At 35.9% G+C, this 13,628-nt stretch overlaps 1 protein-coding gene across 3 annotated transcripts in view; it reads right to left on the reverse strand.

Moving 5' to 3' along the window:
• The window catches only part of LOC128865398 (alpha-tocopherol transfer protein-like), a 42,120-nt gene that overhangs the window by 2,014 nt on the left and 26,478 nt on the right, over positions 1 to 13,628 (reverse strand). For 2 of the 3 annotated variants that reach the window (XM_054105734.1, XM_054105733.1), the window contains one exon: positions 8,921 to 9,100. In XM_054105734.1, coding sequence (XP_053961709.1) covers positions 8,921 to 9,100 — 180 coding nt within the window. Of the gene's footprint in view, positions 1 to 8,920; positions 9,101 to 10,964; positions 11,061 to 13,628 lie in introns of all 3 variants that reach the window. The other variant, XM_054105736.1, reaches the window with a different exon arrangement.

A 13,628-nucleotide genomic window follows, 5' to 3' on the forward strand; every position in this document is an offset into this window, starting at 1 on the left:
AAAATTATGAATTCAAAAATTTTAAATAAAATTCATAAATTTTAGTGTATTTGAGCATAGGAAAGATTTAAGCTTTATGTTGTTGTTGTTGTAGCAGCATAAATAAAGCGTTTTTCAGTAAGAGCGCTTCAACTTTTTTTTGAATAAAACACAAACGGTTTGACTTTTTTAACTAATTTTTTTTTTATTGTATTATCCATATCAAGATCCCTCGTTTTCGCCAAGGAGAATTTCATAACTCTTTACCGAGCGAAAAGAGTCGTTGAAACTTTCCCTCGCTGGCTCATTAGACCCAGATCATTTGAAGACGTCTTACTTAGCTTGTCTAAGCAAAACACACCAAACACGGTATATCGAGCTACATTCTCGGAGACATTTGAATGTTATAGAACATCTGGATGGAGCTTCATTTTCACTAATGGATCTAAGACTTCAGACTACACCTCTCTGGCCGTAATCAACCAAGATGGAGCCGCAATATCACAATGGCTTCTTTATCCAATGTGTGCAATATTCACTGCTGAAGCCTTGGCAATCGAACTAGCCGTTGAGTATGCAAAAAAAAACAAAGGGAAATATATGATTTGTTCTGACAGCAAATCATGCATCACAGCAATCAAGTCACCGTCTAATTTGAACAAAATTATTTCATCGATTAGAAATTCGCTTATTGCAGCACCGCACAAAATCAAACTAATGTGGATACCCGGTCATGCTGGAATCTCAGGAAATGAAGCAGCTGATACGACTGCTAAAAATGTCAACAAATCTCCTACACTTATGCTTAAAGTTATAAGCAAAACGGACCTGTTTAACGCCATAAAGAAAGAAAGACATAATGTCGATTTAGCAGACTGGACAACGCAAGGACATCACTATTACAAATTAAATCCAAAGAGACTAACGCCATCCTATCCGGTGAGTTTGACCCCTAATTTCTTGAAGCCGTATACTCGTTTAAGACTGGGTCATACAATTTTTACCCACTCACACCTCCTAACCAGGAAAAGTCCGTCCTGCTGCCCTTTGTGCGGCGGTCCAAACACAGTGGAGCACTTGATTAACCAATGTCCAGTAACGAAGGAGTACGAAACCGCTGACAACATTAACCTAAGTAGAGCATTATCTTAGCTATGACAATATCGTGGCAATATACAATTTTTTAAGGAACCAGGATATCTTAAATTTAATTTAGCGTAGATTAAAGTATTATTTTATTTTATTCTTCTATAACAATAACCGCTTAGTTTTAATCAGTATAATTTTTTACATTTCATTTCATCCCACTTAAATAAATTAACAATTTTTCCATTAAAAAGACGACTGAAAGCCTCGTAGCTAGTGTCGCTTTTCTTAATTTATACTGTAATTTATTATTGTATAATTTGTTATAAATAAATAAATAAATAAAATTATAAAGTACGTTACACAGATTTTGTCTGTCAATAGAATAAAATGTTTGCTTGAGATATAGAAATGTGTAGATGGTATAGAAGAACGTCGTATTGGTTGAATGCGTCATTAGTTTGTATAATTACCGTACTTTGTATAGCTTCGGCTGAGCCTCAAAGTGTACAGTAAATACATTTACATTTCTAATACTGCTATCACTGTTAGCATAATATTTTCTGTTAGCGCAGCAAAGCTGTAAAAGTAAGTTAACGTAGTCTGTTACAAGTACAATTTCCGCATGTGGATGTGATATTTAACTGCTACATTTAAGATTTAACGAAAATTGAAAATTACTTTTGGAATTAGATTTTATAAAGAGTTTTTCAAAAGTGACGCCTAGATGTAGGTAGGTAGGTAAGATGGCAAGAGTACCCCAAGTACACAACAAGTAGCACTTACGTGCCATTTTGATACCAAAATGTGGACCACTACCTGATTTAGGGAGGAGATAAAACCGTCTACAGCCATCCAGTGCTGTTGATGTAGCGGAGGAGAGAAAAAGGATCTAGGCTGGAGAATTTCATCTATATTAGTCATCTCCAAAGCGCACGCTAAGGAATCTCAAGCGCCTAGCCGCCAGAGCCGGACATTTGCAGAAAAAGTGTTCCACAGTCTCTTTCTCTGCAGTATCCCTACAGCTTCTGCAATAGGGGTTGTACGGAATTTCAAGCTTGGTGGTGTAATACTTGACCCCAAGCTCCACTGGAAGCTGCACATAGAAAATCGAGTTAAGAAGGTCAATATAGCCTTCTACGCCTGTAAATCTATGTTCGGCAAAAAATGGGGTCTCAAGCCACGCGTCGTACTTTGGATGTACAACTTAGTGGTTCTGCCAATTCTGACATACGGTTGCCGAGTTTGGTGGGTAGCTCTTGAGAAGGGCTACAACACCACTAAATTAGAGAGAGTGCAGAGAACTGCATGTGTGGGTATCACTGGTGCTTGCAGAACATGCCCAACTGCTGCGCTCAACGTATTTCTGCACTTACTTCCTGTGGATCTGCAGGTTAAATCCATTGCTGCTCAGAGTGCTATTCGACTGAAGGAGACAACTTCCTGTAGGGCATAGTAGCATCTTGAAGCAGATCTCCCCTTCCTTCTCTGTTATTTGCACTGACCTCTCCATCCGAAAACTGTGTTTTGAGAGTTGTGCTAGAGCTAATATATATTTTCTAGCAGGCAAGACTAGAAAGAGGGAAGAGTCGGTACCGATATAGATACCTCTGTTTTTACTGTGTTTTTACTGACGGATCCAAAATGAAGTCTGGAGTGGGAGCGGGGGCTTACTCTAAATCAGCCAGCATTTCGGTCTCCTTTAAACTGCCGGAAACAAGCAGCGTTTTTCAAGCAGAGGTCTTCGCCATCCTGCAGGCATGCAAAATGCTTCGGGATCGCTGTTGGGAGGGAGACATTAATATTTTTCCCGATAGTCAAGTTGCAATCAAGGTACTGTCATCGCCGCATTGCAGCTCTCTTCTCGTGAACTCGTGTAAGGAAGAACTCAAACGTCTCGAACGTGCAGGAAACATTTCCCTTATCTGGGTTCCTGGGCACTGGAATATAGAGCGAAATGAAATTGCCGATGAGCTTGCCAGGAAGGGGTTCCAGTTGTCCTCTTCTCAGACATCGGTATCCCCTTGGTCGTCGTTAAGGGGAAACTACACAATTTCCTTCTAAAAAAGCGCAAGACAGATGGAGGTCTCATCGTGTGCAATTTCAAAATCACTGTGGCCTCAATATGATAGAAACAGAACGCTTAAGGTGATGGGAATCCCCCGCTATTCAATTTCGAAACTCACTACGGTGTTCACTAGTCACTGGGTGATCGGTACTCATGCGACGCCTAGATGTCAGTAGTGAATAATTCCTAAACGATACCTTTTTTATGCCATCTTTCACATTTGTCAAGTAGACAGATGTACAATTTTACACGATAGAACAAAGCTTAAAATTATTGAAACTTATTATGAAAATGGTCGATCTTTAAGAACAATATATCGCAAAATTCGTAATTTTTTGTTAGAAATATTCGTCCAAATGAGTCGACTATTCAAAGTTCGTTGAAAAGATTTCAAGAAACTGGCTGTGTCACGGACAGAAAAATTGAAAAAGGACTGGCACACCAAGAACTTGACGTTCTGTTGAGAATATTGCTGTTGTAGCGCAAAGTGTTGCTGAACAACTTTCAACATCGATATTCGATTTCTCGACGTTCTCAACTATCAGGATTTCATGAATCGATTGTTTGGCGTATTTTACCGCATGGACAAAATTGTTAAGAGCCGTATTTAGAACAAAAATAGTGAAAATTGGAAGAATCTAAATTTTTACATTTTTTATTTTAAATCAACATCTAGGCGCGTCTTTTGAAACACCCTTTATATTTACGTATTATTTGATTGGACGCCCTTTTATTAGTTTAGTAGCACCTTTTTTAAGTCTATTAAACCAAATAGAAAAGCTCTACTTACATTTAAAAGCCTTTTAACCAGTTGAACCAATAATGAATTTGCTTTGCCAATAAACGTGAGCTAATAAATAATTAGTATTAAGCATGCAATTCATTACCAAGACTTTTTATAAATATTACATTACAAAAAAATCAACAAAAAAAACGACAACAAATTTTAAATTATCGTCAAAGCAACCGGTCAATTCGTAAGTGTGTAAACAAACTAAGTTACGATAATTCATTACCAAAATGATGCGAAAGACGAGAAGTAAATAAACAAATTTGAAAAAAAAACATAGAAAATTGAAATTGCCTATAGGTAAATGGTCGATTAAGAGGCGTGTTGACTATGATCAGCTGTAGCTGTACATAATTTATTTCAGCTTTAAGCGAATGTGAAGCAAACTTGAAATTATTATATTTTCTGTTTTTTTTTTTTATATTCTTATAAAAGTTTATTATATTTTTTGCCGTAAAAACGCGAACTTGGTTCTGATTGCTTTAACATTGAAAAAGATATGTTAAGGTGTTCTCTCTTTTATGTGAACACACACACACACAAAACATACTTGCACATACAGCGAGGGGCAGGTGTGGTTAAAAAATATTATGTTTCAGCTGTTTGACAGAGAATTGGAAAGGTTGGGATTTTCCATGGCAAAAAACTGTAACTTTGCATGATTATGACCCTGATGAGTATAATGACGGCAATGATGACAATTTTGATGCTGATTCAACATTCGGCTGACAATGAATTCGCTTCTTTTGTGCTTGTGCACATATACACATATGTACCAATGAACATATATGTATGTATATTTGCATGTATGTGCATAAAAGCGTTTATTTATTAAGCAATAATTTTTTTTGCACTGTGTATAGCTTCCAGTTGCTCCAATGCTGTTTTATTTCTCTTTGGTTTTTTTTGCATAAAATAATTTCGACACCTTTTGTTATTAAAAATGTTTAAATCGTAGTAGCCCTTTGTGATTAATCGCCGTGACCTTCAACTCGTAAAAATTGTGTGCTTTAAGCGACATTTAAGACATTTATATTTATTATTACTCTATAGCACTTGTAAGTTATTTAGAATTTTAAATAAACACCCATTAAAAAAATTAATAAAAATAGCAATTAAATTTTAAGCGACAACGCCGGTCATGTTTCATTTAAAACGAAACCGAAACGAGTACACAAAATAAATTCAATTCAAGCGAAATCATGAAGATAAGTGTATTCACATCACAAAACAAAATTTGTAAATAATTAAAGAAAAAAAAAATTTACTAAGTAGAAGTTTTACAGTTTCAAAAAGCTACAGATAAAGGGTCATTCACATGATGCGCCTTGATGTTGTTTCGAAATCTAAATTTGTAAAAACTTCTATTCTATGGGTTTCACATTTTTATTCAAAATACGGCAGTTAACTGCACTTAATTGTATGTGAAGAGGAACATCATTTAAAAATCCATTATAAGCACATCTGCAGGTATAATCCGGCAAATAGTCGATTCATGAAAGCCTAATTGTTGAGAACGGCAAGATATTGATGAAAATTTATTAAAATTGTACGGCACTATAATTTTTACATACTAGGTTGTTCAATACGTTTTTCGGTTCAATAAGCAAAACACAATTTTATGGCTTGAAATACATTTTATGATTCAGTGTAGTCTCCCTAAACATCCATCATACACTTGTTCCAACGAGATTCCAATTTATGGGTTTCATCGGTGAAGTGAGAATTTGAGAGGGCTGCAAAATACGCTTCCACAGCTGTAATGATCTATGACGTCATCAAGCATCTTACGGGCTTGTACGACCACGTTTAAATTTAGCAAGCCATCCCTTTACTGTATTGATAGCGAAAAGTCCTTCCACACTTTCAATATTCGTTCATAAATTTCCTTTGCTTTTAAGCCTTCCAAAAATAAAAATTTCATCACTGCACGATAAACTTGTAAACTTGATAGATTGAAATGAAACTTCATATACCAGAAGAAGAAGAGTTTGCCAACTTAACAAACAAATTTAGGCTACTATTAACGTCCTCTCTTTTCGAACCGCAAAGCTTATTGAACCACCTATTATGTTAGGTTATGGTGGTAGTCGGTCCGTATGACCAACTCACTTACACCTCACAGGTCCGTTATGATACCACTGTGCGACACGGGAACCTTGTTTATTTAGTTTCATGAAACCATTTTGAGGCTCTTATGAAGCGCAGGATTGGTCTAATCCCCGCGCCAGATAGTTCTGTAAGAGAATTGAGAAAGTGTTTACCTAGACAACCTGCTCTGATTTTACCTAAGGCTGGACAATTGCAAAGGAAGTGCTCTATTGTTTCTTCCTCCTCCTCATCTCTACAGCTTCTACAATATTCATGGGAGAATACTCCTAGTTTCAAGGAATGCCTTCCGAATAGCCAGTGGCCGGTGACTCAAGCCACGACCTTCGAGATATCTTCTCTTGAGAGGCTAAGCAATTCCTTTGTCCTTTTCTTGTTTATTTGCGGGCATAGTAGCCTGGCTGTTACGCATGTATCTTCATCTTCCCATGACCTATTAGCCTCTTGGGTAATGTTGTTTTTTATTATTAGTTTACTCGTGGCCATAGGTATTCCAATGGTACTTTTATCACGGAGCAGTTGAAGAGCAGTACCTTTTCTGGCTAGCTCATCAGCTCTACAGTTTCCCTCAATATCTCTGTGTCCCGGAACCCAAATAAGGCTGACCTTGAATACGACGCTAATATCATTTAGGGCTGCTCGGCACTCCTGTGCAACCTTTGATCATTGATTTAATGGCCGCTTGGATATCCGAGAATATATTTATAGTTGTTTTTGTTACGGCATGCATATTTAGGTATGTAGCCACTTCTTTTATGGCTAGAACCTCTGCCTGATAGATACTGCAGTAGTCTGGTAGTCGAATGGATAGTTCCAGTCCTAATTCTTTCGAAAATACTCCATAGCCAACTTTATCGTCTAGCTTGGAACCATCCGTATAAAAATTTAATTCCCCCCGGTTCTTGACGGTATACTAGTAGTATGTTGTATGTCACTAGTATGTTGTTTATCACTATTTTATTTTATTGAAAGCTTTTACCGCCTTTTCAGTTATAAATTACATACGACAAATGAAAATTGCGCATTGACCTGGTGAGTAATTCGCTTTATAATTATAAGATTTTCATTGTAGGATTGAATGCCCCACACGCGCCTCTTTCCAAACAATACTCGTATCAAATTAAGACTCAGCCAATTTTCTTTTTACGCGAATTACAATAATTAATGCTTACAGTTCTTAATTTAATATTGCGATTATGTTGTCAACGGGGTTTCTTCTAAATAATTGTCAGTTAATATCAGGAGTGGGAATTATCGCGACAAGCTAACATGCAAACTAAACTTTGGCGTTTAATTCCCAGCCAATTTACAAACAAACTGACATAGTCGGAAAATTTTCTAAGATGTCATGCATAAGTAAGTTTGCCCACCCATTTGTCAATAAAACAACTATAAAATTCAATGAAGTGTTCATCTTAATTTTACTAGCAGAAAGGCAGCTTTTGGATAATCTTTTTTACATATCGGCTTTTTATAATAGGCATAAAAGCTAATGGTTTACCACAGGAAATTTATGCTATATAAGTAAATGTACCAAACATTTTTGGATTATAATAAAATCCAAACTCGACATAGAGAGAAAAAAAATCTGATGCTTCCGAAATGTATCCGATATATCGAAAATAGAAATTTCAAAATCACGGCAAAAAAGTGGCAATACGTGACTGTAAAACACAAAAAGGTGGTTTTCCGGTGAATTTGTTTTGTCAAACGCCGCATAACGCGCAGATGATTTTCCTTATTTACCATAAGACCAGGTTTTAATTTCAATAATCATTTTGAATAGGTTTTTTATATTTTCAATTCTCGGTATTTTTTGACAGAATTTATTAGATAAAAGGTCTTTCAAAAGTGATGCCTAGATGTCATTAGTGTCTTACTCCTTGACGGTATCTTTTTGTTCCATCTTTCACATTTTTCAAGTAGACAGATGTACAATTTTACACGATTCAAATTTATTGAAACTTATTGTGAAATTGTCGATCTTTAAGAACAACATATCGCAAAATTCCTGATTTGTTTGGCGGAAAAAATCGTTCAAATGAATGGACTATTAAAAGGTTGGTGAAAAAACTTCAAGAAACTGGTTAAAAGGATAGAAAAATAGAAAAAGGACTGGTAGACCAAAAACTGGAGAGAATATTGCTGCTGTAGCGCAAAGTTTTGCTGAACAACCTTGAGGTTGTTCAATGACAGGAACTACTTTTTCCGAGTTGGGATTGTAATTGGCAAAATTCTTGTCGTAATTATTGGATTCATATTTATTTGAAAATTATTGAAGAACCAAAAATATCTGAAAATGTCTGGGAATGGGAATTAGCTCGAGGTCCTCTAATTAAATATATTCGTACATTAGACCGTACCGAAAAAAGTGCAGCATACCACCACTGAGTCTGAGCTATTTTTGCGAAGTAATCTCGAAAAAGAAATGTTTCAATTTTTTTCATTATACATATGTACATATATGCGACATTTACAGGTGGATGTTAAAGAGTGATATATCGAGGATCTCGTATTTACCAATCAAATCTCTTTTTCTACCAGCCGATCGTACCACCTTAATAATAGTCAATTAATGTCCACCATAAAGCTTTTGTTATGAAAGGCTTTCGTTATTCGGCTCTCAGCGAATATACCTACATACAGGTATATAAGAAAATGATTCGAAATTAAAAGATCTCATTTGAGAAGAGTTCGTAAAAAATCCGCGAACACTTTTTATCATTAAGTTTTCCTTATATGCTTATAATGCTGTAAATAAAGTGGAATATTCAGAAAATTTTAGCTCCTCTCCTTTGTGATTAGCTGGCTACGCCTTTGGATGCTTTAATGTAAGGTGAGCTCCCCTAAATACATAAATAAGCGTACAAAATAATATTTTAACTTACCTTCCATTAATCGCTTTAATTCCTTTACGGCCTCTGCTTTGACTTCTGGTGATTCGCGTAATTCTTTTATAGCCACTTCCTTGGCACGCTCTGTAGGTTCGCCCAATTCGAATTGGAGCGTGAAGTCACCCAATTGCACCGAGGGCAGCGCGGAAATATCGGAAAGCATTGTGGGAACCCCTGCAAAACAGAAAGAGGGTAGTCGAATTTAGTAAAAGATGTAAAATGGAAATATTGTATCCTGAAAATATTCTGGAATATATGTTTAAAAAATTCATAGGTGTAGCTTTTTAAAAAAGTTATGGTTCAGTGCATTTTGCACTGAGAGGATGACTGATAGCGGACGATCTTCAGGCGAAGGCAAACCGCTGCCATTTTTTTTCTGTCATGAAAAGTCTGGTCAGAAAAAACCATTTGCCATTCGTAGGCGGTGTAAAGCTGTAGATCCTTGCATTTGTGGAAAAGTATCAAGATGCTCTTATATATAAATTTTGAAATTTTGTGTTTCTAACCAAACACTCGACTACTCGATAGCCACTGACACATCAACACCGACCATTAATAAACCCAAAATGTTGGATGTCACCTTCGACTGTTTGCTCTCTTTCTAAGCACATGCAGCCGCAATTGCTACAAGATGGGCAAATCACTAGCCGACAACACTTGTGGCAAAGTCAAAGAAATGTTGCTGGCGACATTTAAAGTAATTGGCCGGTCGGTACTAAATTACGACGCGCCTGTATGGTAGCCTGATGCTAGGGATTCGCAGTGAACAAAGCATCAGACCTGTCAAAATACTGCTATCAGGTCGGAGCCATGGGATGCCTCCTGATGTCCCCCTTGCAACATCTTCACAACCAGCCTTCAATGCACCCGGTCAAGAAGCGCAGTTAAATGCTCAGAAAGCAATTTCTACCGTATGATTCACCCCTGCAGACATTTGCTAAAGCTTGTGCCCCCTCCCAGGTGTGTCAGATGACATCTCTTCGACTACACCTACAAGATCCAGGGTCAAACCCAACTGTAACTATTGGACCAGAGAGTGTATAGACAGCCATTGAACGACATTCATCGGGATAGTCGTTTCACCTTCCTAAGCTCTCGATTCCGAATGCCGTTATCGGAGTCCAATCACCACGCATTGCAAACGAAGAGTTTCCGCTGCCTCGTGAAATCCGCGTAACATTGGCTTAATTACGGTCGATATACTCAATATATGCACGACATGTGAAGGTTCCCCGCATGATATTAACTACCTATTCACATGCCCTCTTATACCCACTCAACTAATACTGCCTGTGGCTACCTTCCAGATGATTCTGTGTGTAAATCGGCACAAACTTCGCTATACTTGGAAAAGTTCAGAATTCTTTTTAGTTCGTGGCCCTTTTAGTTTATTTAGATATTAGATATTTTGAGCTTTGCTTTTCTCCTTGAACCTTATATTCCTTGTTACAGCTTTTAAGCTCATTTAACCATCGTACAAAGACGTTGACCAAATTTTGCGCTCATCTTCTGCACTGTCAAATTCAATCAAACTTTACAGAGTACCCCGAAAAAAATGTTCGTGGCATTCTGTGCGGCGATTAGTCTAATGAGTCTGCTTGACAACAGCGCTTGCTCAAATTTATCCGACTGACCTTTGTTCGTGTCTCTTACACTGCAGGCAATTTTTTACAGTTTGTTGTAAACTTTGCGCAACTAATTAATCTTACAGAGTGTAATTGTTGTTGATGCAAAGTAAGCAAACAAAGTGAGTATACATAAATTAAGGTCATTAGAGAGCCCTTATGTAGCATGACTAAGTTGTTATGTATACAATGAGTAAACATGAGTAAGCTCAAAGTTAATGGTTTTTTTTTTGTTTTTTGCTTATGTGAAATGAATTTTCCAACGACGAAAGTGCAATATACGACTCTATTAAGAGGTAAATATGTAAATATTTTCTTGGAAAATCACATCTAAATTTATTTACTCTTAATTATTGGTGTGAAGGGTTGACAATTTGTTTAACAATTAATCAGTCAGTTGCACAATTACTTACTCATTTTGTTGTATGATAATTCAAATTATCTGCTGCAACTTTTAAATCCAATATCAACGTGTTTGCTGTTTATTATTATTATTGATTTTTTAATCACTGCAATTTTAATTAATTATTTTAATAGCTGAGTATGACTACAATTAAGTAAATATATGCAATTGTATGTGTATTTATGCTAACCGCTTTAAACAATTTTCTTTTATTACTATTTTTTTTGTGCATTAAATTTGTGTAACGTGGGTTAAATGGTGTATTTTTTGCCTAACTAACACACACGCAGAAAACTATTAGTATATTTATTATTCATGAACAGTCCCAAATTAATAAAATTTAAAAAGTTTTTTATTTGTAGACTTAAGAGATATGAATAGGAGAGCAATGCTGTATACATGGAATTTCCCCGCGGCTAACAAATGCCAACCTTGACATTGGAACGAAATAGACACAGCTGTGCTTCGACGCGTTGCAAAAGCGAAATAAGTGCCACACAAACTTGAGCTTGTGCTCAAATTGCAAATTCAAATTTATTATAAAGCACCAAAAATTGTGTTTGCTCTCTTTTCTTTAAGCTTTAGACGCTCATTCATATCCATAAATTATTTGAATTTTTTATGTTTTTATTGCTTGCATTTTTACTCCATATACTTTAATGTTAAGTACTAAAAATACCCATTTATTGGGTCTTAACTACTTAAGGTTATTATTTATCAATTTAGTGTTTTATTGCTTTTTATAAAGGGTGCTCCATAAGCTTTTTTTGTTGTTTTTCAATAAACGAATTTAATTGAAGACAAATAAAAGCAAAAAACATCTAATCGATAATTCAGTTCGATTTCTGCTAGCGTCTATGAACCTGCGATTTGATACCGTTAGGGCTTCTGTAAATGTTAACTTTACGAAACAGGCAGGAAAATTTCAATACTACTAAGGAAAATTACCTAAATCAGCAGTTCAGAAATAAACAAACTCTTTGAATACGGTTTGCCTTGAATGAAATACATAAATTAAAGGGGGAAAAAGCAAATTTTCTTTGCAAAAGAGGAGGTAGAGCTTATGGGTTTAGTCGAGAAGCTTAAAAAAATTCCATCAGAACTACTTCTATCGAAATATTCGCAATGTAAAAATACAGTAGGTTCTGTTTTTATGCGGCTTTTTTTTTATGCGGTTTTAGTGCGGTTTTTTTAAATTACAAAACAAGATTCTAAGCCAGCAAAGCAAAAACTCATCACAGATTACATCAGAAATGCTAACCCTACAAGTATGGAACCGCCTGCATAACTATCTAGATCAGACGTGTACATTTCCTCAAGTGACGAAAGTGATTTTACGCCAAATCCTAAACGAACGCGCAACATGTGGGTATTGTCTGATTCTATTTCTGACTTAAATTTATTTTTCGATTCTGACGTTTCTTAAATAAAGATATAATTTTCAAAAATACAATATTTTGTTTATGCGATTTTATTTAATTATTTCAGATTCATGCGGTCTATGGACCGTATCTATAGTTATAATATGGGACTAGTGCCCTTTTTTATGCGATTTTATTACATTATTTCAGATTTATGCTGTTTTAGCACTTTTGAAACGTATCTATAGTTTTACTATAGAACTAGTAGCTTTTTTTATGCTGTTTTTTTTTATTCTGTTTCTTGCGGAACGTATCTACCGCATAAAAACAGAACCTACTGTATAATATTTCTCAATATAATGTGTTGCTGTTGTACAGAGAAATGAATTGCCTGTTAACATTTTCCGATAGCATAATAGCAGAGAATGTTAAGGAAGTGAGAAGGCGCAAATGTGCAATAACATTTTTCGAATACTCAATTGAAGATTATCATTCTCTGGTAACAGGCAGTCGAGAAAACGATTTCCCTTGTTAACTCGCAACTGTATGAAACAAACAAAAAACAGTAAACAAATGTTTAGTGTGAAATGTCATCATTTAATGATTATAAATTGTTTGATTGCTACTTTACGACATATCAATCACTACCGTCATCTACCGAGAAAATAATGGATTTCTTTTCACGTGATAACGTCTTATAATTCGATTTAGCCGGCTGCACGCACGAAAAAATGTGTCGTTATCTTGCTCAATCGTCGATATCTTGCTCATTCGTCGTTATCTTGATCATGCGTCGTTACCTTGCTTTAACTGCAAGCGAGAGCGCGGAACGAACGACAAAGAGCACAATCGGCCTCCGCGTTCGGCAACGTTCGACATCTGGCTTTCTCCTACTTGAGTGAGCATATATATGTATGTAAATGTATGTATATGCGCATATGTATATAAATTCACATATTTGTGTTTGCATATGCCTTCTTCCTGTGTGCATGGTAATGAACCATTTCTCTGTTGAGAATAGGATGATGATAGGAACAGTAGGAAATGAAAAGGCGTGTTTCGAGTGTTATGTGTCTTAAAAAAGGCAAATCGATGATGTTGCCTCTTGTTGACTTATTAACGTCTGATGCACAATCGAAATTGAACATATCTTTCATGAATTTGATAAATGTTTCGTCATTTTTCACGTTTGTGTAAATGTAACTTGACCTATTCCATTGCGATTCCATTTACCTCCTCCTCTATATCCATACAAAATATCTATAAAACAAATAAAATTAAAACAAAAAACATCAGTAATTTCTTATGACGTT

The sequence above is a fragment of the Anastrepha ludens genome, chromosome 5 (genome assembly GCF_028408465.1).
Source record: "Anastrepha ludens isolate Willacy chromosome 5, idAnaLude1.1, whole genome shotgun sequence".
NCBI classification, from domain to species: domain Eukaryota; kingdom Metazoa; phylum Arthropoda; class Insecta; order Diptera; family Tephritidae; genus Anastrepha; species Anastrepha ludens.